This window comes from Cynocephalus volans, chromosome 14, assembly GCF_027409185.1.
Source record: "Cynocephalus volans isolate mCynVol1 chromosome 14, mCynVol1.pri, whole genome shotgun sequence".
Lineage (NCBI taxonomy): Eukaryota > Metazoa > Chordata > Mammalia > Dermoptera > Cynocephalidae > Cynocephalus > Cynocephalus volans.
Genome location: NC_084473.1, coordinates 36,854,166 through 36,876,271, shown reverse-complemented (window position 1 = coordinate 36,876,271; position 22,106 = coordinate 36,854,166). Strand labels below are relative to the sequence as shown.

At 37.6% G+C, this 22,106-nt stretch overlaps 1 protein-coding gene across 4 annotated transcripts in view; it reads left to right on the top strand.

The window, feature by feature from the left end:
• The first annotated feature begins 1,985 nt into the window (after window positions 1–1,985).
• Window positions 1,986–22,106, top strand: part of SOS1 (SOS Ras/Rac guanine nucleotide exchange factor 1) — a 157,949-nt gene continuing 137,828 nt past the window's right edge. For all 4 annotated transcript variants that reach the window (XM_063078408.1, XM_063078407.1, XM_063078406.1 and 1 more), the window contains exon 1: window positions 1,986–2,198. In XM_063078408.1, the coding sequence (XP_062934478.1) occupies window positions 2,112–2,198 (87 nt within the window). In that variant the 5' untranslated portion in view covers window positions 1,986–2,111. The remainder of the gene's footprint in view (window positions 2,199–22,106) is intronic.

Sequence of the window (22,106 nt, the reverse complement as noted above, 5' to 3'; positions counted from 1 at the left end):
GCCACAGTTGAGAATGGTGAGAAAACGTTGAGAGTGTGAACAAGAGCCAGATGTTCGGCTTTGTGGGCTATAGTAAGAAGTTTGAAATGTATTCTAAGAGTAATGGGAGACCAAGGAATAGTTTGTGGCAGAAGCTTGATCTTGGTTTAATTATTTAGAACCACACAAACCGATCCTTTTTCTTTTTCATAGCTCTTTAAATATTTGAAGATGTCTGACATGTTCTCTAAGACCTGTTCTCATGCTTCCAACCCTCTCCAAACTATGTTTCCTCTTCTCCTTCTTACCCAGAAGAGCTACAGATGGATTTCAAAATGTCATTCTGAACATTTTGAAAATGTGGGGAATTTAAAAAATGTAAATGATGTGTGTATATTTTTAAAGGAAATAATCCAATACTTTTTATCAGATTCTCAAAGAGGTTCTATAAAGATTAAGAACCACTGCTTAAATATTTCTCATCTGTGTGATCCTGGTATTGTTCTTCAGAACAGCAGGACACAATGTCAACTTCAACCCCCGGATAGTTCTCTAAGCTGTTTTCTCATCTATGAAATGAAAACAATAGGGTTGCTATGAGGATTAAATGAGATGATATTCAAAAATGTTTAATGATAAACCATGAGGTGTCTGCCACAAAGTGGTACTAATTATAAACAAACATCTTGCATCCTGGGATGGAGGGACAATTTATAGATACTGCTGTTTTAGCATTCCAACGAACATTTACTAAGCGCCTATTTTTGCAGAGCTCCTAGTGAAAAAGATCTGCCTTCCAGGAATTTATTACCTAGTCGAAAGAACAGAAAGATACAAAAAGATACAAAACACGATAGACTAAATGCCCTTAGAGGGGCATAAGTAAAGAGCTCTGGGATCTGGGAGCTGCAGAAGAGGTCTCAATTTAAGTGCTTATTGGAGTTCATATTTGAAGTGGGTTTGAAAGATGAACAGATTGACTCTAAAAACACATGCACACAAAATCAATACTACACGTACATATCTTATTCTTGATGATGTGAAAAGACTGATTGGAAACACTGTAATCAATTCTACTACCCGACAAATATCGAGCAGTAGGTTTCGTGAAAGAGAACCTATCTTTTGTCCAGTCTGTTTACTATACATTGCATGCTCTGGGCAGTCCTTATCTTCATGTTCGGGAACAAAGTACACACGTACACACACACACACACACATACCCCTTCCCGAAACCAAAGGCCCTGGAGAGGGGTGGGGTCCCTCACGGCCCGACCACACAATGGGGGCCTCTTTACCGTAGCTCGCACCTCCCCGAGACCCCTCCCAGCCCCCACTCTGCAGGGTTCGACTTCTGTGTGCCCTTCCGTTCCTCCCTTGCAGCCCCCAGGAGCGCAGCCCCAGCCCCAGCCCGCCCGGGTGCCCTCCCTCTTCTCGTGCTTCCCTCCTCCTTCTCGGGGAGCCGGAAAACCCGGAGCGAACCGGCCCAGCCCGGCGGCGCATGCTCAGTGGCTAGCAGGTTCAGTTCGCTACTAGGAAGCTCCAGCGCTGCACCGGCGGCGGCGGCCGCGGCGGCACCTCGGGGCAGCCAGATTCCCCAGCAACGACCTCGGGTCCTTCCCCTCCCCAGCTAGACCCCGGCCCCAGCTCCGCCCCAGCCGGGGGCTCTCGCGGTTCGGAGTCCCAGCTGCGCGGAGCGGGCGCCGCGGCCGGAGCGTCCCCCCGCACGTCCTCTCCCAGCCGCCAGCTCCGCCGCGGGGCCAGGCCCGGCCCCAGAGTGCAGCCTCGGCAGTCGGGCGGCGGCCGCGGCGGAGGGCAGCCCCGGGCGGCGCCGGAGGGCCGGGGAGGGGCGGGGGCCTGGCCCCGGGGCGGCGGTGCGGGATGCCGCCGCCGCCGCCTCCGGGCTGCGTTCGCTATCCGCCGCTGGTGCCGGTGTCGTGCGGGTGGCCGGGCGCGGGCCTCGCCCCTCAGCCCCCTCTCCAGGGCTAGCCCGGCTGCGCGGCGCCGGAGGGGGCCGGGTCGTCCGGAGGGGCCGCGGCCCTGTTCCGCGCTGCGAGCTCACCCTCTCGCGGCTCCCCGGCCGGGCCGCCGCCACCGCCCCTCTCCCTGCCCCGAGGCGCCCCGGGGACACCATGCAGGCGCAGCAGCTGCCGTACGAGTTCTTCAGCGAGGAGAACGCGCCCAAGTGGCGGGGGCTGCTGGTGCCTGCGCTGAAGAAGGTGAGGAGCGCGCGGGACCCCGCTTCCCGACTGCAGCCCCCAGCCGGGCCGGGGAAGGGTTGGGGAGGCGGGGCGCGCGCAGGGCCGGCTTTCTTCTCGGTCTCACCATCTCCCAGACAGGACGGCGCACACTGAGAGGTCCCCACACTCGGCTGGTTTTGGTGTTGACATTCGCCCGGTGTGTGGGAAGGCCGCAGGAAGCCAAGGAGAATTTGTCCTTAGTTTTCAGCGGGGGCAAAGCAGGCCACTTTTCCGCCTTCTCGGTCTTACCCCGGAGCTGCTGTCAGCCGCTCGTTTTAGGTGTGCAGTATGCTCGTTTTAGTGGCTCGAGAATGCTCTGGCCATAATGCTTGCTCTAAAGTAATTGCGAGCTCGCCTGCCAGCAGGAACATGGCTTGCTGTGCTCACCCTAAGTAATCACTCCATTCTCTTGAATTCCCCCGTTCTTCCGATTTACAGGGACTGGTGAACATGCCACTATTTTCAGATCGGTTTGTTTAGAATTTTTAACCTTTGTGTGTTTCTTTAACTTTGCTACATTGTTACCTAAGGTTACATACCCGTGATCTGGGCTTTTAAATGGTTTAGTATAATTAGGAAAGCTCCATTCGAAAAGCTTCTAAAGCAACATTGCGACTACCGCCCTGTTTTTGTTTGCTCTTCATTTACTTTTCTGTAGAGATTGCTTTACTCTCTTAACAGTGTTTCTAAATCTCAATTTCTTGTTGCTCAAAGAATGTTTCATATTATCTAGTAAAATAGTTTTGCACCTAGTGGGAATTGAGATTGTGGCGTACCTTTTGTGTTAAGAAACATTTTTAAAATGTCTTAAAGGTGTCTTTCTCAGAGTTCAGCAACTTTTACTTTCCCTTTTGTCATGTTCTTCCCCTCTTGATATCTTACAGTTGAAACTATTTCGTTTGTGAGCAGAATTTGCTCATATATTTCAGATATAAGTTACTGACATTTTTTTTCATCAAGTGACTAGTCACAAACATCTCTGATTTTTTACAAGAAAACAAGAGCCATGTACATTATATACTTTATTCATTAGAAATCCCATCAGGCTCTCGCTCTACTGTTTACTTTTGCTTTACCTGCAAGCTTGACATCTTAGCTTGTAATAAATAGAAGGGTAATGGGAGAGCTCAGTGATGCTAGAAGCTGGTATCCTGACGGGGTAGGGAAGGTGGAAAAATTGTTTAAAAACATACAGAAGAACTCCTGAAACACTACTAGTTTGGGCCATTTTGCTTAGAAGCAATCAGCTCCTGTCCCAGGGGAACGGACAAGATATCAGCTGAGGATCTTTTGAAGTAGTGGAAAGAGCATTGTATGAGTTGGCAGACCCGATCTAACTCTGCCACACTGCTGGCCCTTGCTGACATCTGTCCACAGAAGCATTTCGTTTGGCTGGCTCAGTGTTGTTTTATTTTTAAATGTAATTAATTGCTAATGTTTAAAACTGGGAGACATTATATAAAATCTGAATTTTCAGCTTTTTTTTTTTTTGAAGAATCGGAAGATCTCTTCACTTAGGGCCTGCATTCAAGCAAGGCAGTAAACTGCTGGAGGTGAGTAAATGGCTGCCCTCTTTAGACAGGCATCTATCTCCAATTTATCAGTCCCCTCTAGCTGACTTTGCTTATTTACATAAACCAGCTTTTGACTTTAAGCAGAGATACCCTTGCAGTAGAAGTGATGGAAGGAGATAGAAGTGTACTTAAATATACACTAACTGATTCTAAGCCACATAAGAAGAGGCTGAAAATATATTTCTTATCTTGCTAGCTCAAAACCTGCATTTTTGCCTGCCTACTGGGCATTTCATGTGAATATCAACATATCTTGAACTCTTCCTTCAGATTTATTATTGTTGGACTATTTTTAGTGTGCCCAACTTGCGTTCTTTTACTTGAAGCTCGTTGGATATGTTCTCTTTACCTGGAGTGCCCTTCTTTGCCTAATATTACTTAGCCTTCTGGACTCACTCAACCTCAGAACTTTTCTCAAATCCTCGGGGCTCAGTTTTGGATATCACTCCTTTTTCTTTTAGCACCCTCTCCTAGCTCTTAATAGTTAATTTTATGTTTCTTTTTACTTGTCTGTCCTCTTCCCTCCAACTAGATTGGATGCTCCTTGAGAACAGGAATGATATCTTTAAAGCCTCACTTTATTCCTCATACATACAGTGCCTGACACCTAGTAGGCACTCAAGTTGGGTAGATGGGTGAGGGAATACCAAAACTATCACTTCTCTCCCTTCCACCTACCATTTTTAAAAATTTCTTTTTGATTAATGACTTTATTATTTTATTTAACTAGTTTAAAATTTTGGAGTCATCTCTGACTTCTTTATTTATTTATTTATTTTTTTGAAATCAGAAGTAAACAGTTTTATTTTTTTATTTTTATTTTTTTAAATTATATTTTGTTCATATACATTGTGGCTGATTATTGCTCCCCATCACCAAAACCTCCCTCCCTTCTCCCTTCCCCCCTCCCCCCCAACAATGTCCTTTCTGTTTGCTTGTCGTATCAACTTCAAATAATTGTGGATGTTATATCTTCTTCCCCCCCCCCCGGTTTGTGTGTGTGTGTGTGTGTGTGTGTGTGAGTGTGTGAGTGTGTGAGTGTGTGAATTTATATATTAATTTTTAGCTCCCACCAATAAGTGAGAACATGTGGTATTTCTCTTTCTGTGCCTGACTTGTTTCACTTAATATAATTCTCTCAAGGTCCATCCATGTTGTTGCAAATGGCAGTATTTCATTCGTTTTTATAGCTGAGTAGTATTCCATTGTGTAGATGTACCACATTTTCCGTATCCACTCATCTGATGATGGGCATTTGGGCTGGTTCCAACTCTTGGCTATTGTAAAGAGTGCTGCGATCTGACTTCTTTCTTTACATTACTGTCCACACCCAGGCAGAGCCTGTATGTTCATTCCCCTCTGACATGTTCTTCTAATCTGTTCTCTCCAACTGCTCTAATTGAGTCTCCTTTTCCAGATACTGTGACAGCCTCTTAACTGAGTTCACTGCCCTCCCCTTGCCTTTATATATTTTCCAAGTTTCAGAAGTTACCGTACACTTCTGTACATGTTATGCTTTTGTTCTGAACCACTAATGTCTTTTGAGCTCAACGTAGGATAAAGTGCACAGTTTTTTAGCATGGCATTGACTGTGATCGATGATCTGGCTTCATCCTGCTTTTCTGACTGGATTGCCTATCATAATCTTTCATGTTCTTTATGCTTTAGCTAGACTGGACTACTACTTTTTCTGAATATGCCCAGAATGTCCCACTGTATCTATCAGTCTAAGTCCTATTTTCTGTTACACAAATCTATCGTGCCCACTACAGACCAGGTATTTCCCTTAGCACTAAGGATAAAACCAGACTAAGTTAAAACATGATGGGAAGTGTCAGGGGATGAGTCTGGGCAGACAGCTTGTTTATAGACAATTTTTTATATGTTAACCTAAGGAGTTTAATTTTATCTTGAGATTGAAGCCATTGAGGAATTTTAAATAGGTGAGTAACATCAGATTGGAGTTTTAGAACATTTACTTTGGCTATAGAATGGAAAATGGATTGGGGAAGAAATGAGACCTTAAGTAAGGAGAAAAGTTAGAAGGCTAGTAGTTCAGCCAGGAGATGATATGCATTTGAATTAAGGGTGCATTTGAAGTAGGATGGAAATGTGGGGAAGGATTTTTTTTTAGAAATGTTTCAAAGGCAGAATTGACAGAACCTAGTAGCTTACTGAGTGACTGGGGGAATGACAAGGGAACTGGAAGAGTCTTGTTTCTGGTTTGAGTACCTTTAGTCAGGATAGAGAATACAGGAGGAGAAGCCTTTGGAGTAGAGAGAGGAGTGGCATAAGATGATTTGTGAACATGTTGATTTAAAAGTTCTTCTGGGTTATCCACATGAACTTTACTGATGGTTGTTAGCATCTGATGAAGCATATTTGGAACTTCTAGGTGTGTTAGTAAAGCCATAAGTATAGATGAAGCCTATATCTATACAAAAATTTATAGAGTATATGAATGTTCATGGCAGCACGGTTCAGCCAAAAACTGGCAACAACCTAAATGTCCGTCAACAGGTGAATGAATAAACAAATTATGATATAGCTATACAATGTAATACTCAGTAATAAAAAGGTATGAACTACTGATACACATGACAGTATGGCTAAATCTCATAATAATCATGCTGAATGGAAGAAGTCAGACCAAAAAAGCGTATATACTCTATAATTCTATTTATATAAGATTCTAGGAAACGCAAGCTAATGCAAATCAGTGATCAGTGGTTGTTTTAGGGAGAGGCCTTTATATTTGCTTATCTTGATTGTGCCGATGGTTTCAAGGGTGTACACATATGCTAAAATGTATCAGATTGAACAGCTTAGATATGTGCAGTTTATTGTATGTCAGTTGTATCTCAATGAAGGTGTTAAAAAAAAGGTAAGACTGCTCACTGAAAATGAGTGGAATAAGACTGAAGAAGGGCTGGCATCAGAACTGGGGGAGGGGAGTGAAAAATAGTGTAGAGGGAGAGAGTAGAAGAAAAGGAGTGATCAAGAGAGACAGAAGGAAAGAGTCAGGCAGTGAGAATGAGACACTAGTATCCGAGAAGCTGAGAGAGGAACGAGTTTCAAGAAAAGAGTTGTTAGCCAGGTCAGGCTACGGAAAAGTATCAGGTTTGACATCTAAGGGGTCATTGGTCACTTATGTCAGAGCAGTTTTAGTGTGAGGGTAGAAGATGGAAGCATGGAAAAAGTAAGAATAGCACGAGCAGATGGCCCCCCTTTTTTTTCCAGATTATTTTTTCTAGAAGCTTGGAAATGAAGGGAAAAGAGATACTGCTGAGGCAAGAAGAAGATTCAAGTTTGGGAAGGACATTTTTATTTCTTATTTAAAGGTGACGGTAGGAGCTGGTAGAGAATGCTGGTGAAGATACTGAAGGAGAAGATTAAGTTAGGAGCACACACAATGGGATTTGCCTTGAACAATTTATCAAATACTATTTTAAGTGCTTCTCATGTGTTCTCATTTAATTCTAATGGGATACTATTATTGCTTCCATTTTACAGTGGAGAAAACTGAGGTATGGAAAGGTTAATTTGCCCAAGTAATTTGGTTATGGTCTGCATTTTTAGGTTAGGGTTGCTGACATCCTTTCTTCTGAAATGGGAGGGAAGAAGAGAAAGAAGGATTTGTAGATTGGGAAGCAGAACATTCACACTAGGTAGCCTCTGTTTTCAAGATGAAATGAAAGGCAACATTCTTTACATAGAGTGAGGGAGGGAAAATGAGTAAGAAGTTAAAAGAAAGGTGAAGTTTTGGAATTGCTGCTGTGGAGTGTGGAGAAGGAGCCAACCAGTGTCTTAGAAAGGAATTGCTGAGCAGTGCTAAGTGTGGAGACCATAAATTTGGAGTAGCATTGGTCTGGCGGTTGTGAGATTTCCCTCCAGCATCACTCCTCAGCTCAGGAGAATAGGTAGAGAAGATAGGTGGTTGCAGGTGGCTTCAGTAGAAGCTAAAAAGATACGGGTATTTCAGATGATAGAGCGGAAGTAAGGCTATAAGAGCAGTAATGTGCTGAAAGAAAAATAAGGGCTTGTTGGATTAGAAATCTTGATGAGTTAGAACAGGAGGGTAATGGGAGCAGATAAGGAGATTATGAATAGAGATGATGATAATTGTTATATTTTGGAGTTTTAAGAGATGAAGGTGATGAGATGATTAGTTGGTATATTGAATGATGGGTTGCATGGATAGTGAAATTCACAGGATTATGGTATGTATTGTGGTGGAGAGGAAAACTGTAATCCAGAAGTCGCAGGGAAGTCCAGAAATAACAGCAGTGAGGATGCCTCAACCAAATAATAGTAAAAGTGGCAAATACTCTCCACCCCCTCTAATGTATTGTTTATTACAGCTGTAGATAGAATAGGAAAAAACTTTTCATTTTAGATTTTTTTATGTGTTGTGGTCAAACTTTTATCCTAATATTTTATCATGACAGTTTTCAAATACTCAGAAAAGCTGAAAGAATTGTACAGTAAGCACAATATATCCATCACCTAGCATCTATAATTAACTTTTTGGGGGGTGGGAGGGCAGCTGGCCCGTACAGGTATCAAACCCTGGACCTTGGTATATAATTAACATTTTGTTTGCTTTATCATCCCTCTCTCCATCATCAATCCACCTTATGTTTTGATGAATTTCAAAGTAAGTTGCAGACATCAGTATACTTCACACCTAAGCACTTCAGCATGCATATCATTAACTAGAGTTCAATATTTATTTACAGTTCTTTTTGTTTTTTAGGTAAAATTTATATACAATAGAATACTCAAATGTTAATTGTACCACTTAATGACTTTTGATAAATGCATACAGTCCAATCTCTACCAAGATGTAGGACAATGACTGTCATACCTGAAATTTCCCTCCTGTGCCTTCTCAGTCCACCTCTGCTCCCACCTCCCAGAAGCAATCACTGTTCTGATCTTTTATTGTTCCACCATAGATTAATTTTATCTGTTCTAGAACATTATATAAATAGAATCATACAATATATATTTTTGGTAAGGCATTTGAGGTTGTGGAGGTTGTATTTATCAAGAATTCAGTCCTTTTTTCTTTCATAAGAATATGTCACAGTTTATTTTTCCAGTGGATGGATATGTGGGATGTTTTAAACTTGGGGCTATTATGAATAAAGCTGCTCTGAATGTTGTTATACAAGTCTTTTTGTAGACATATGTTTTCATTTCTCTTGGGTAAATATCAGGAGAAGTGGCTCACAGGGTAGTTATCTGTTCAGTTTTATAAGAACTTGCCAGACCTTCCCAACGTGGTTCTACCATTTTACATTCTCCCCAACAGTGTATGAGAGTTCCCGTTGCTCCACATCCTTGTCAATATTAGGTGTTACCAGTCTTTAATTTTAGTCATTGTAGTGGGTATATTGTGGTATCTCCTTATGGTTTTAATTTGCATTACCCTAATGACTAATGATACTGAAAAAATTTTCATGTTCTTATTGGCCACTTGTATATCTATCTCCCTTTGGGCAGTGTCTGCTCAAATCTTTTGCCCATCTAAAAAATTGAGTTGTTTTTCTGTTTAGTATTGAATTATAGGAGGTTTTTATATATCCCAGAAACTGTCCTTTGTCAGATATATCTTTCACAAATATTTTCTTCTAGTTCATGGCTTACCTATTTATTTTCCTAATGGTGTTTTTTTAATGAGCAGAAGTTTTTAATATTGAAGAAGTCAAATTTATCAGTTTTTTCTTTTAAGGTTATTGCTCTCTGTGTCTGAGAACCTTTTGCCTGTCACCAAGTCATGAAAATACTTCTCCTAATGCTATCTTATAAAAGCTTTATAGTTTTAGCTTTTATATAATCCATGGTCCATTTCAAGTTAATTATTGTATATGATAGAAGGCAGAAATTGAGATTCATTTTTCATGCTGATATCTAGTTGTTTCAGACCTATTTGTTGAAGAGAAACCTTCCTTCCTGAATGGATTGCATTAGTGTTTTTATGAAAGTTAAATTATTTCATATATGTGTACATATCTGTTTCTGTATCTATATACCTATTGGTTTATTCCTAGGCTCTCCATTGTGTTCCATTGATCTATTGGTTGATTGCTGTAAATTTATGTTGTCTTGATGTTAGTTCGTGTGAGTACTCCAATTTTGTTCTTTTAAAATATTGTTTTAGTGTTTCTAGATCTTTTTGAATATTAAAACAATCTTACATTCCTGGGATAATAAGCCATGGCAGATAGTATTTTATTGAGTTCCTACTATGTGACAGTATTCTAGGCACTATAGATTACATACTGTCTCTCTTCTGCTCATGGGCTTTTTAAGGTGGTAACATCCTCATTTTACAGTTGAGGAAATGAATCTTCAGAGGATTGCTCAAGATCTTATAATTAATAAGGAGTAGGATCAAGATTTGAACCAAAGTCTGTCTAGTTTTAAAGATAACTCTTTCTACTATAGTTGTGTTGCCTCCTGTGCGTAGGCAGTGTAATACAGTATAATGGTGTTCTAATTGTCCTGAATGTTAGATTTTAGGGAAGAATTGCCTTAGGAGAGAGGGAGGCCAAAGGAAGAGGTCTTTGAAACTACCTACTTCAAGCTGAGGAGCTCAACCCTTTTATGTATTGAACTCTGCATAGGATTTCATTTAATAAAAAGGGTCCTACAAAAAAAAGTAAGAATTTTAAAGACATTAGTTAATGGAAAGATAGCATGGACCGTAAAGGAACAGGCAGGGAGGGATAATGGTCTTGGGGTGGCATTGGAAAGTTAGGAGACTATCTTTGTATATGTATGCTTGGGAGTGATGAAAGTGACATTTTAAATGGAAGCGGGAGTTAGCCAGCTAAGGATTAGGAGGAAATGAGTGCCAAGGATTTGTGGTAGCTTGGAGACCAAGAGGAACTCAGCATTTTAGGAGTTCTGAGTAGCTGCAGTCTGGAGTGTAGGGCCAGATCTTGTGAACCAAATTATTGCACTTTATTTTGTGAGCAGTGAAGAGCCACTGAAGGGTTTTAAGCAGGGTACTGACAGTTAGATATGAATTTTGAAGGACCACTGTCTTTGTGGGGCAGGGATTAAATGGGAGCTGAACTGTAGGCAGGAAAGCCAGTTTAGAGAGATTTAGAGGTATATTGGTGATTGAATGATCAGGGCAGTGAGAGAGGAGCCAAAGAGGATTCCTAGGTTTCTGACTTAGGGGTCTAAGTGGTGATGATGATGAAAGAGAGAATACTAGGAGAGGAGCACGTTTGGAGGGGAGCTAAGAAACCAACAGTACTTGGAGGTGAGGGGGTGTGAGAGAATTGTGATATGAGAGATTTACACTTTGGGGGTAGCCAAGTAAGGCAAGCTGGAAGGCTGGGTAATTATAGGCATGTATAGCCTGAAGGCTCTGATCATGTCTTTCAAAGTACATTTCAAATGCCACCTCCTCCACAAAGCCTTTCTACTACAACTCCGTAAGTATCTTTAGTACCTTAAGTCTCAATTTTAGCACTTATGACAGGCTGCCTTTTAAAGCTTGTTTGAATCTGTGGCTCCTCTCCTCTTTTAGATTGAGAGTTCCTTGAAGGCAAGATTATGGTTCTGCTCACCTTTGCACTCCCTGTAATGCTTAGCGTAGTTCTCATGTATAGCAGGTGTTCAGTGATTGTTGAATTGCATGTGGTTCTGAGTCTGTCCCCTCAATAATTCACTACTAATGAATTAGGTAGATCTTATTTGAGATCTTAACCTGTCAAGACATTGGAATTGTCATGTTCAGTGTATTCTATTTTAGGAAATAGGAAAACAAATACCATATATTAGAAATAGTTTAATTAAAATAGCTAGATTAAAAAAAAATTGATGCTTCAAGGGAAGCCTTTGTCATTGTATTAATCCAGGTTTTCTTAGAAGCAGATGCCAAGATGGGATTAAGCGTGTAAGAAATTTATCAGGTAAAATGCTTGTGAGAAAAAGGGAAGGAGGCAGGGAGATTCATCAGACTGTGATACAAGTGTGACTCCAACTGAAGCAGAGAGGTAAGGAAGGAAGGAACTCCACGTGAAAGTGTATTAGACTGCAGTTCTATACTAAGGAAAGTTTGCCAAGGTCTCAGGAAGACTTTGAGTGAGGGTTGCCTATCACAGAAATTCCACATCTCCCACAAACAGGCCAGCCTTAGTATGCCTGCCATGGTGTCATTGACTGGGAGGAGCCAGTAAGAAGCGTGGCCTCCGCACAAACACAGTGATGGATTTCAGAGTGCAGCAGCTGGGGCCCTTAGTCAGTTACATTCCCTGTAGTCTGAGATCTGAGAGGCTCATTTTCATGGCCAGCCAGGGTCATTTCTGTGGCTGTGAATTGCCTGATTTGGGATAATTGAATTACAGTGTTTCCCCCACTTAAAGTGAGTAGTTTTATCCCCTGCAAAAAACCTCTTATACAAAAAAAAAAAAAAAAAAAGATGTCTTAGGATGAATTATTAAAAGTCAAAGACTTAATTTTCATTGAAATTAAAGGTACACAATTTGCTTCAGTAGCTAATCAAATAAGCTTTGCATCTCATGTTCAATGTTTATGTAATTAAATCTTTAATGCACAAAACCACAAAGAACAGTAAGACAAAATAAAACAATTTAAATGATACCCAGTTTATTACTACATAAACTAGTGAACCAGGAATACTTCAGGCAAACCAGCAGTAAGTACCCTGAGTAGACCAGCCATATAGCCACAAAGGTGACTCCTTGTCTTTCCTTTCTAGTCAGGGCTACCTCAGAGGCAGACAAACAGATCAGTAAATGAAATTCCTCATAATGTCAAATTCTAGTAACTTCCCGTTGGAGTTGCAAATTGGGATATACATGGGAGAAAAGTTATTTAAAATTTTAGTTTTATGGCCCCTCAATTACTCAGATGTTATTTTAAAAATAGATATTTTGAAACTAACAGGAAAATGATTTTTCAAGAGTCTCTTTAATGCTGCTTTCGTGCTGATTTTTACTGGTTTGGTTTTATTCACTAAATTAGTTGAGCACTTCTTGTATGGCAAGCATTGTGGATATAAAATTAAAATTAAAACTTAATTGTTGCTGTTACGAAATTTATATCTGGTGATTTAAAAAATCTATAGTTGCCTGTAAGCATTAGAGCAGCCCAATGGCAAATGGGATCAATCCCAGCATATAGAAAGCCATTTGATTCAGTGTTAAAAAGAAATCAAATAATAAAACAAATATGTCTTGAGATTAAAAAACAAGTTGAGTTTTTAATTAATATAGACTTTTTGTAATAAGTTAACTTAAATTCCAGCTACTCGTTTATAATTCCCAAAACAATTATTTTTCTACATATGGCTCAATAATTTGTAATGGAATGCACTTACTGATAATTACATAATAGCTGTTTTGTTTAAGGACTTTGGTAGGATTCTTATTTCTAAACATATAACTTAATAACTTTTCCTTTAAATTTTTTATTGTAGTGAAATATATATATAACACTAAATTTGCCATTTTAACCATTTTTAAGTGTACAATTCAGTGCCATTAATTACATTCACAGTGTCGTGCAACTTTTACTACTATTTCCAAAACTTTTTTGTCACCCCAAATAAAAACTCTGTACACATTAAGCAATAACTCCTCACTTCCCCTTTTCCCTGCCCCTGGTAACCTCTAGTCTATCTTTCCCTATCAATTTGATTATTCTAGATATTTCATACAATTGGAATCATAAACTATTTGTCCTTTTGTGTCTGACTTCTTTTACTTATAGCATAATGTCTTCAAGATTCATCCATGTTGTAGCATGTACTAGAATTTCATTCCTTTTTAAGGCTGAATTATACTCTATTGTGTGTATAAACTACTACGTTTTGTTTATCCATTCATCTTTTGATGAACATTTGGGTACTTTCTACCTTTCGGCTAACATGAATGATGCTACAGTGAACACTGGCATACAAGTATTGGTTTGAATTCCTGTTTTCAGTTCTTTTGGGTATGTACCTCAGAGTGGAATTGCTGGGTGGTTTGGTAATTGCTATGCTTAGCTTTTTGAGGAAGTGCCACTGTTTTCCACAAAGGTTGCACCATTTTACATTCCTACCAGCAATGTACAAATGTCAGTTAGCCCACACATGTTTTCTTTTTCTTTTTTTATTCCACCCTAGTTGGTGTGAAATGGTATCTCATTGTGCATTTTAATAATGACTAATGATGTTGGACATCTTTTCATGTGCTTATTGGCCATTTGTTTATGTTCGTCAGTGAAATGTCGATTCAAGTCTGTTGCCTGTTTTTCAATTTGGTGGTTTGTATTTTTGTTGAATTTTAGTAGATCCTTATATATTCTTGATATTAGATGCTTATCGAAATATGATTTACAAATGCTCTCTCATTCAAACCCCCCTAAAAGGTTGTCTTTTCAGTTTCTTGAGAATGTCTTCTAATGAACAAAAGTTTTTAATTTTGATGAAGTCCAATTTGTCTATTTTTTTCTTTCATTGCTTGTGTTTTTGGTGTTATATCTAAGAATCTATTGCCAAATCCAAAGTCATGAAGATTTACCCCTGTGTTTTCTTCCATGAAGTTTATAGTTTTAGCTCTTATATTTAGGTTATTGATACATTTTGAGTTAATTTTTGTGTTTGATATGAGTTATGAGTCCAACTTTATTCTTTTGCATGTGGAAATCCAGTTATTCCCAGTACCATTTGTTGAAGAGACTCTTCTTTTCCCATTGAATGGACTTGGCACCCTTGTCAAAAATCAGTTGGCCATAAAGGTATGGGTTTATTTCTGGACTCGCAATTCTATTCCGCAAGTACCAGTACTTTTGATCACTGTAGCATTGTAGTAAGTTTTAAGTCAGAAAGTATGAGTCGTCCACCTTTGTTATTTTCTTGTTAATTTTGGCTCTTCAGGGCCCCTTGCAATTCCATGTGAATTTGAGGATTGGCATTTTCATTTCTGAGAAAAAGTCATTTGGGGTTTTGATAGGGATTGCACTGAGTCTATAGATTGCTTTGGGCAGTATTGATATCTTAACAGTATTAAGTCTTCCTACCCATGAATGGATGGCTTTCCATTTACTTAGGCCATCTTTAATTTTCTTCAGCAGTGTTTTATAGTTTTCAAGGTAAAACTCACCTCCTAGATCAAATCTCTTCCTAGGTATGGTCAGCCGTCTATATCCATGGTTCTGTATCCACAGATTTAACCAACCACAGATGAAAATAATTTGAAAACAAAAAACAATACAGCAATAAAAAACGATATAAACATTTAAAATGCAGTATAACAATTCTTTACATAGCATTTACATTGTATTAGTTACAAGTAATCTAGAGATGATTTAAAGTATATGGGAGGATATGTGTAGGTGATATGCAAATACTACACCATTTTATTATAAGGGACTTCAGCATCTACGGGGTGCTGGAACCAATCCCCTGTGGATACTGAAAGATAATTGTATTTTATTCTTTTAGATGTCAAACGGAATTGCATTCCTAATTTTCTCTTCAGATTGTTTATTACAGGTGTATAGAAACACAACTGATTTTTGTGTGTTGATGATGTACTCTGCAACTTTGCTGAATAAATGTATTAGCTCTAGTAACTGTCTTGTGGATTTTTCTATATATAGGTTCGTGTTAATGGCAAATAGAAATAGTGTTATTTCTTCCTTTACAATTTGGATGCCTTTTGTTTTTCTTGTCTAATTGCCGTGGCTAAAACTTCTAGTACTAGTTTTAATAGAAGTGATGAAAGTAGGTGTCTTTGTCTTGTTCCTGATCTTAGGGGTCAAGTTTTCAGTCTTTCACCATTGAGTTTGATGTTAAATGTGGGGTTTTTTGTAGATGCCCTTTATCATGTTGAGGAAATTCTCTTCTGTTATTAGTTTTCTTAGTGTTTTTGTCATAAAAGGGTGTTGGATTTTGTCACATGCCTTTTTTGAGTTAATTGAGAGATCATGTGTTAGTTTTTCCCCTTCATCCTCTTAATGTGGTATGTTACATTAATTTTTTTTTCTTTTTAACAGTGAACCACCTTTGCATTCCTGGGAAAAATCCTACTTGGTCAAGGTGTATAATTCTTTTAATGTGCTGTTGGATTCACTTTGCTAGTATTTTGTTGAGGATTTTCCAAGTATACCCATAAAGGATAATAGTCTGTAATTTTATTTTCTTGTGATGCCTTTATTTGGCTTTGGTATTAGGGTAATGCTGGCCTCATAGAATGAGTTTAAAAGTGGTTCTTCCTCTCCTGTTTGTTGGGAGAGTTTGAGAGGATTGCTTTTAATTCTTTGTATGGTAGAGTGCATCAGTGAAGCCATTTTTGACTACTGACTCAACCTTGTTACTTGCTTGTTATAGTTCTGTTGAGATTTTTAAATTTCTTCTTGAGTCTGTTTTTAGGTAGTTTGTGTGTTTCTAGTAATCTGTCTGTTTATTCTAGGTTATCTGTTTTGTTGGCATACAGTTGTGTTCATAGTGTTTGTGTATAATCTGTTTTATTTCTGTAAGGTTGGTAATAATGTCCCCACTGATTTGAGTTATTTGTATCTTCTCTTTTTCTTATGCATTCTCTCTAAAGTTTGGTCAATTTTGTTGATTTTTTTTTTTTTCCTTCGAAGAATCAACTTTTGGTCTCTTGACTCTATTTTTGAATATTAAAATTTTATTTATCTCTGCTTAATATTTATTATTTCATTCCTTCTGCTAGCTTTGGATTTAGTTTACTCTTTTTGTAGATCCTCACATTGTAAGGTTAGCTATTGATTTGAGGTCTTTTTTCTTTTTTTAATGGAAACATTTATAGCTATAAATTTTCATTTGAGCACTACCTTTGCTTCATCACATAAATTTTGATATGTTGTCTTTTCTCTAAGTATAGCCTTCTAAATCTTTTCTAATTTTCCTTGTGATTTCTTCTGTGACCCACTGGATGGTTAAGAGTGTGTTGTCTAATTTCTACATATTCATGCATTTTCTAGTTTTCCTTCTGTTATTGCTTTCTAACTTTATTTTATCATGGTCAGAAAAGGTACTTTGTGTGATTTCAATTTTTAAAGATTTATTGATATTTTTGTTTTGCGTTATGCTTTACCGTGGAAAATGTTCTATGTGCACTTGAAAAGAATATGTTTTCTGTTATTGGGTGGAGTGTTATATGTATGTCTGTCTTGTTGGTTTTTAGTGTCCAATATTTCCTTATTTATCTTATATCTAGATGTTCTATTCATTATTGAAATTGGCGTGTTGAAATCTCCAGCTATTATTGTAGAACTGTTTCTCCCTTTTTTTCAGTCAGTATTTGCTTTATATATTTTAGGCTTTGTTTGTGTATATGTTTTTTTTGTTTTGTTTTGTTTTTTGTCTTTTTCATGACCGGCACTCAGCCAGTGAGTGCACCAGCCATTCCCATATAGGATCCGAACCTGCGGCGGGAGCATCGCTGCGCTCCCAGCGCCACACTCTCCCGAGTGCGCCACGGGCTCGGCCTTGTTTGTGTATATGTTTATAATTGTTTTATCTCCTTGATAAATTGTTCCTTATATCAACATATAATGTTCTTCTTTGTCTCTTGTAACAGTTTTGACTGAAAGCCTATTTTGTCTGACATTAATAGAGCCACTCCAGCTCTCCTTTGGTTACTATTTGTATGAAATATCTTTTTCTATCCATTCAGTATGAATCTATTTGAATCTTTAGGTAAAAAATGAGTCTGTTATAGATAGTGCATAGTTTGGTCTTGTATTTTAATCCATTCTGCCAATCTCTGCCTATTATTGGAGAATTTGACCCAATTAAACTTAAAGTAATGATTGATAAGAAAGGACTTCTGCTATTTTGCTATTTTTCCTATATATATATATATTTTTTTAACCTTTTTTGCTCCTCATTTCCTCCATTATATACTGCCTTTTTAAATTTTAGTTGGTTTATGTAGTGAACTGCTTTGATTCTCTGCTTATTGCCTTTGTTCACATTTTTTAGATATTTTCTTTATGGCTACTATGGAGATTACATTTAACATCCTAAACTTGCAACAATCTAATTTGAATGAATACCAACTTAACTTCAATAGCATACAAAAACTTTGGTCCTGTACAGCTAAGTCCTCTTCTCCTTTATGTAATTGTCATCAAAAATTACAACTTTAGGGCCGGCCCCGTGGTGCACTCGGGAGAGTGCGGCGCTTGGGAGCGCGGCAGCGCTCCCGCCACGGGTTCGGATCCTATATAGGAATGGCAGGTGCGCTCACTGGCCAAGCGCGGTGCGGACGACACCAAGCCAAGGGTTGCGATCCCCTTACCGGTCACAAAAAGACAAAAAAAAAAAAATTACATCTTTATACGTTGTGCGTTCAGTAATATGGATTCATAATCTTTTTTATGTGTTTGGCTTTGCCTCTGTAGGAAAATAAAAAGCAGAGTTACAAACCAAGTATACAATAATACTATTATATTTGCCAATGTATTTATCTTTACTGGAGACCTTTATTTCCTCATATGGCTTTGATTTATTGTTTAGTGTCATTTTATTTTAACCTGAAGTGTTTTCTTATTGAGCAGGTGTAATGGTAACAAACTCCCTCAGCTATTATTTATCTGAGAATGTCTTTGTACCTCATTTTGAAGAATTGTTTTATAAAGGACTGCCTTGGTTAAGTTTTTTTCTTTCAGCACCATAAATATATGATCCTACTGTGTTCTGGCATTCATGGTTTCTGGTGAGAAATCAGCTGTTAATCTTATTGAGTATTCCTTGTATGTGAAAAGAGTTGCTCTGTCTTTTTGCTTTCCAGATTCTCTCTTCCTTTTTAATGTTCAACAGTTTGATTATGGTGTGTCTTGTTGTGGGTCTCTTGGAATTTATCCTTTTTGGATTTCATTGAATTTCTTGGATTTTAGATTCATATCTTTCATCAAGTTCGGGATGTTTTCAGGAATAATTTCTTCAAATATTCTTTCTGTTCCTTTTTGTCTTTTCATTCTGGCATGTTTTGGTCCACTTAATACTATCTCACAGGTCGCTTAGGCTCTGCTCTGTTCACTTTTCTTCATTCTTTCTTCTGTCTCTTTCTCAGACTCAGCAATTTCAATGGTACCATCTTTAAGTTCAGTAGTTCTTTTTTCTGTCTGCTAAATCTGCTGTTGAACCCCTCTAGTAATTTTTTTTTTTTAAGTTTCAGTTATTGTACTTTTCAGTTCCAGAATTCTGTTTGGTTTCTTTTTCTAATTCCTATTTCTTTATTGATATTCTCATTTTGTTCATATGTAATTTTCCTGATTTCTTTTGTTCATGTTTTCTTGTTTTTGTTTTTAGCTCTTTGAGTATGTTCAAGACAATTGTTTTGAAGTCTTTATCTAGTTGGTCCAATGACTAGACTTCCTCAGAGACAGTTTGTAAGTTAATTTTGCCCCTTTAAATGGGAACATTCATGCTTCTTTGTATGCCTTGTGATTTTCTGTTGTTCTTGAAAACTGGGTATTTGAATACTCATAATTCTTCCCTTTCCCCAGTTTGCCTTTTTTTTTTTTTAATTGCTGAAGGCTGTAGTAGCCTATTTGTTTAGTGACTTTCCCAAGCTATTTTTTTTCAAAGATTGTATTTTTTTGCTGTGTGTAGTCTCTGAAATCTCTGTTCCTTAGCTTGTGTTGTGCTAGAAATTTGACAGAGATTTCCTCAAGTACCAGGAGGTAAAAAACAAAAACAAAACCCAAACAAGAATAAAGTCCACTCTCATTCTTTACAGATCGGTTCTGTGATGGAGCACTCCTGCAACACTTTAGGAAAACTGTGCCAGTGGGACATAATGCTAATATTTAGGGTAAAATCCAGATCTGTGTCCTGAGATTGGTCCATTGTACTTTTTAAGATAAAGTTCTGTTGCTTTTCAGAAGAAAATAATTTGTATTTTGGTTTAAGTGTTTGTATCTTAGTGTTTGATTCAAAAATTCTTAGATAACAAATAGTTCTTGGCTTAACAAGCAGAAGGTGCTTTTAGAACCCCTGTTACCCTGATCCCACTGGCGAACCCTATTAAATTCAAGAGATATTGATTAAGGAGCTGCTATATGCAAAATATAGTTCTTGGCTTTAGATAGAGGAGTACAAGGATGACTAAGACAGATTTTGCATTCATGGAGTTTATAAACTAGTAGAGGATAAGACAGTTCCAAAAACAGTTATCATTCACATAAGTAATGTAGCAAATGTTTTGAAAAACATAATGTAAATTAAATGTGTAAATCTTTTTAATCATTGGGCAAATGGTTGAATTAACTAGGTGCTAGACATACACACACACATAAACACACACAGAAGTGCCTTGGGGAGTTATGGCTAGGGTAAGAGAAACTTCTGAACAGAAATAGACTGCTTTTGCCTTCTGTGTTCTTAAACACTCATTTTATTTGGTTGTACTCTCTGAAATTCTGCCAATTATATATCCATCTTTATTAACAGATATAATCATAAAATCACATTTATCTCTAGAAAGATTTAATCTACATATTATATACATTAGTTTATTTTGAGTGCCTTTCTCTTAATATCTATAAATGAAATCATACCTGTTTGTGAGAAATTCAGTCTTAATGGGTGGCAAAAAGGAAAATGAATAATTTAAGCACATATGGTGTATTTTGGATGGGGAGGGCTTTGTTGGGATGTTGCAGTGGGGTATTTAGGGCAGCACTACAAGAGAGACAGTAAAGTGAGACATTGGTATCAGAATGAAATTTATGTAGTTGTAAATTTTGGCTGAAGTCACATTATATATGAAAGGCCTTCAAAAATTTTGTGGAAAATAGAATTAAAGGATAACACAAATCTTTCTGTGAACTTTTTGAAGTACCCTTGTATTGGCAAGGGGGATAAAATGCTTTTTCTATTTTCTTTTCTTATGGACCACAGACCTTCCTGCTCTCAATTCCTTGAATTTAGAATACTGTCTTAGAAATGTGATTATATTACTTAATTTAATTAAATAGACTTTTCTGAGATTCTGAGGATTGAGTCTTTGTTATAACATTATTTCTGTGGGAAAATGTTCTTAGTGTCAACAAATAATCTCTTTGAGTAGCAATCAGTTTATAAGTTTGAAATTATTTGGCAAAGATAACTTCCATTAGAAAATCTTTTCTACGTTAAAAGAAACATTTTAATAATGTACTTAATTGTCAAATTTGCATAACATCTTTGTTTCATATTATGTACTAAAGTGTTTTAAAATGTATTGGTACTTTATATTATTACACTTACATGTTTGCTATTAAACTCATTAACTTTTAATAGTCCATAGTAGCAAATTCTTGAAAATACAGTTTTATTTACAAACTTATTTTAATCTTATTTTGGTAAGTTTTTCAAATGCCCTTTAAATTTAATTTTTTTTGTTCAGTTAATATACTTTTCAGTATTGAATGGTGAAAAATATAAAAAAGTATCCTATTTCTTTTTTTAAATTAAAAACATTAATATTTTTTTATAAGTTATTTTTTAAATTTAGGTAGTGTGTTCGTAAAATTCAAAGCTGAAAAGATACAAAAGACTATACAATGAAAACCCTACCCCTCTTCTCCACTCTTCTTGCATTTTACCCAGGGGCAACCAATCTACAAGTTTCTTGTGTATTTTTCTAGATATTTTTCTATGGTAGACAATTATGTGTGTGTGTATTTTTTTCTTATTTCTTTTGTGCACCCTCTTTTGCACTTTTTTTTTACCCCTTTTCAATATATTTTGAAGAGCTTAACAGTTATGACCACCTTCATTCTTTTCTGTGGCTTTTATGTATTGTTTGGTTGTACTACAATATATTTGCCTAGGCTTTTAATGAGAAACATTGATAACATTTTCTGTCATTTTCTACTGTAAACCCTGTTGTAATGAAAACTTGTATATATGTCATATCACACATATGTGAAATGTCTCTTACCATTTTTTAATTGGATTGTTTGCTTTTTTTACAGCTGACTTTTGAGAGTTCTTTATGTATTCTAGATACTAGTATTTTGTTGCGTATGTGCTTTGGAAATATTTTCTCCCATCTGTAGCTGTCTTCATTCTTATAGTGGGTTTTTCTCAGGGCACAAGTTTTTAATTTTGATGAAGTCCAGCTTATCAGTCTTTTCCTTTTATGGATGGGGATTTTTGTGTCAAATCTAAGAAACTCTGCTTATCCATGGCTCCTGAAAATTTTCTTCTGTATTTTTTTTAGAAGCACTATAATTTTACATTTAAGTCCATGATACATTTTGTTTTGTTTTGGTGGCTGACCAGCTATTATGGGGATCCAAACTGTTGACTTTGGTATTA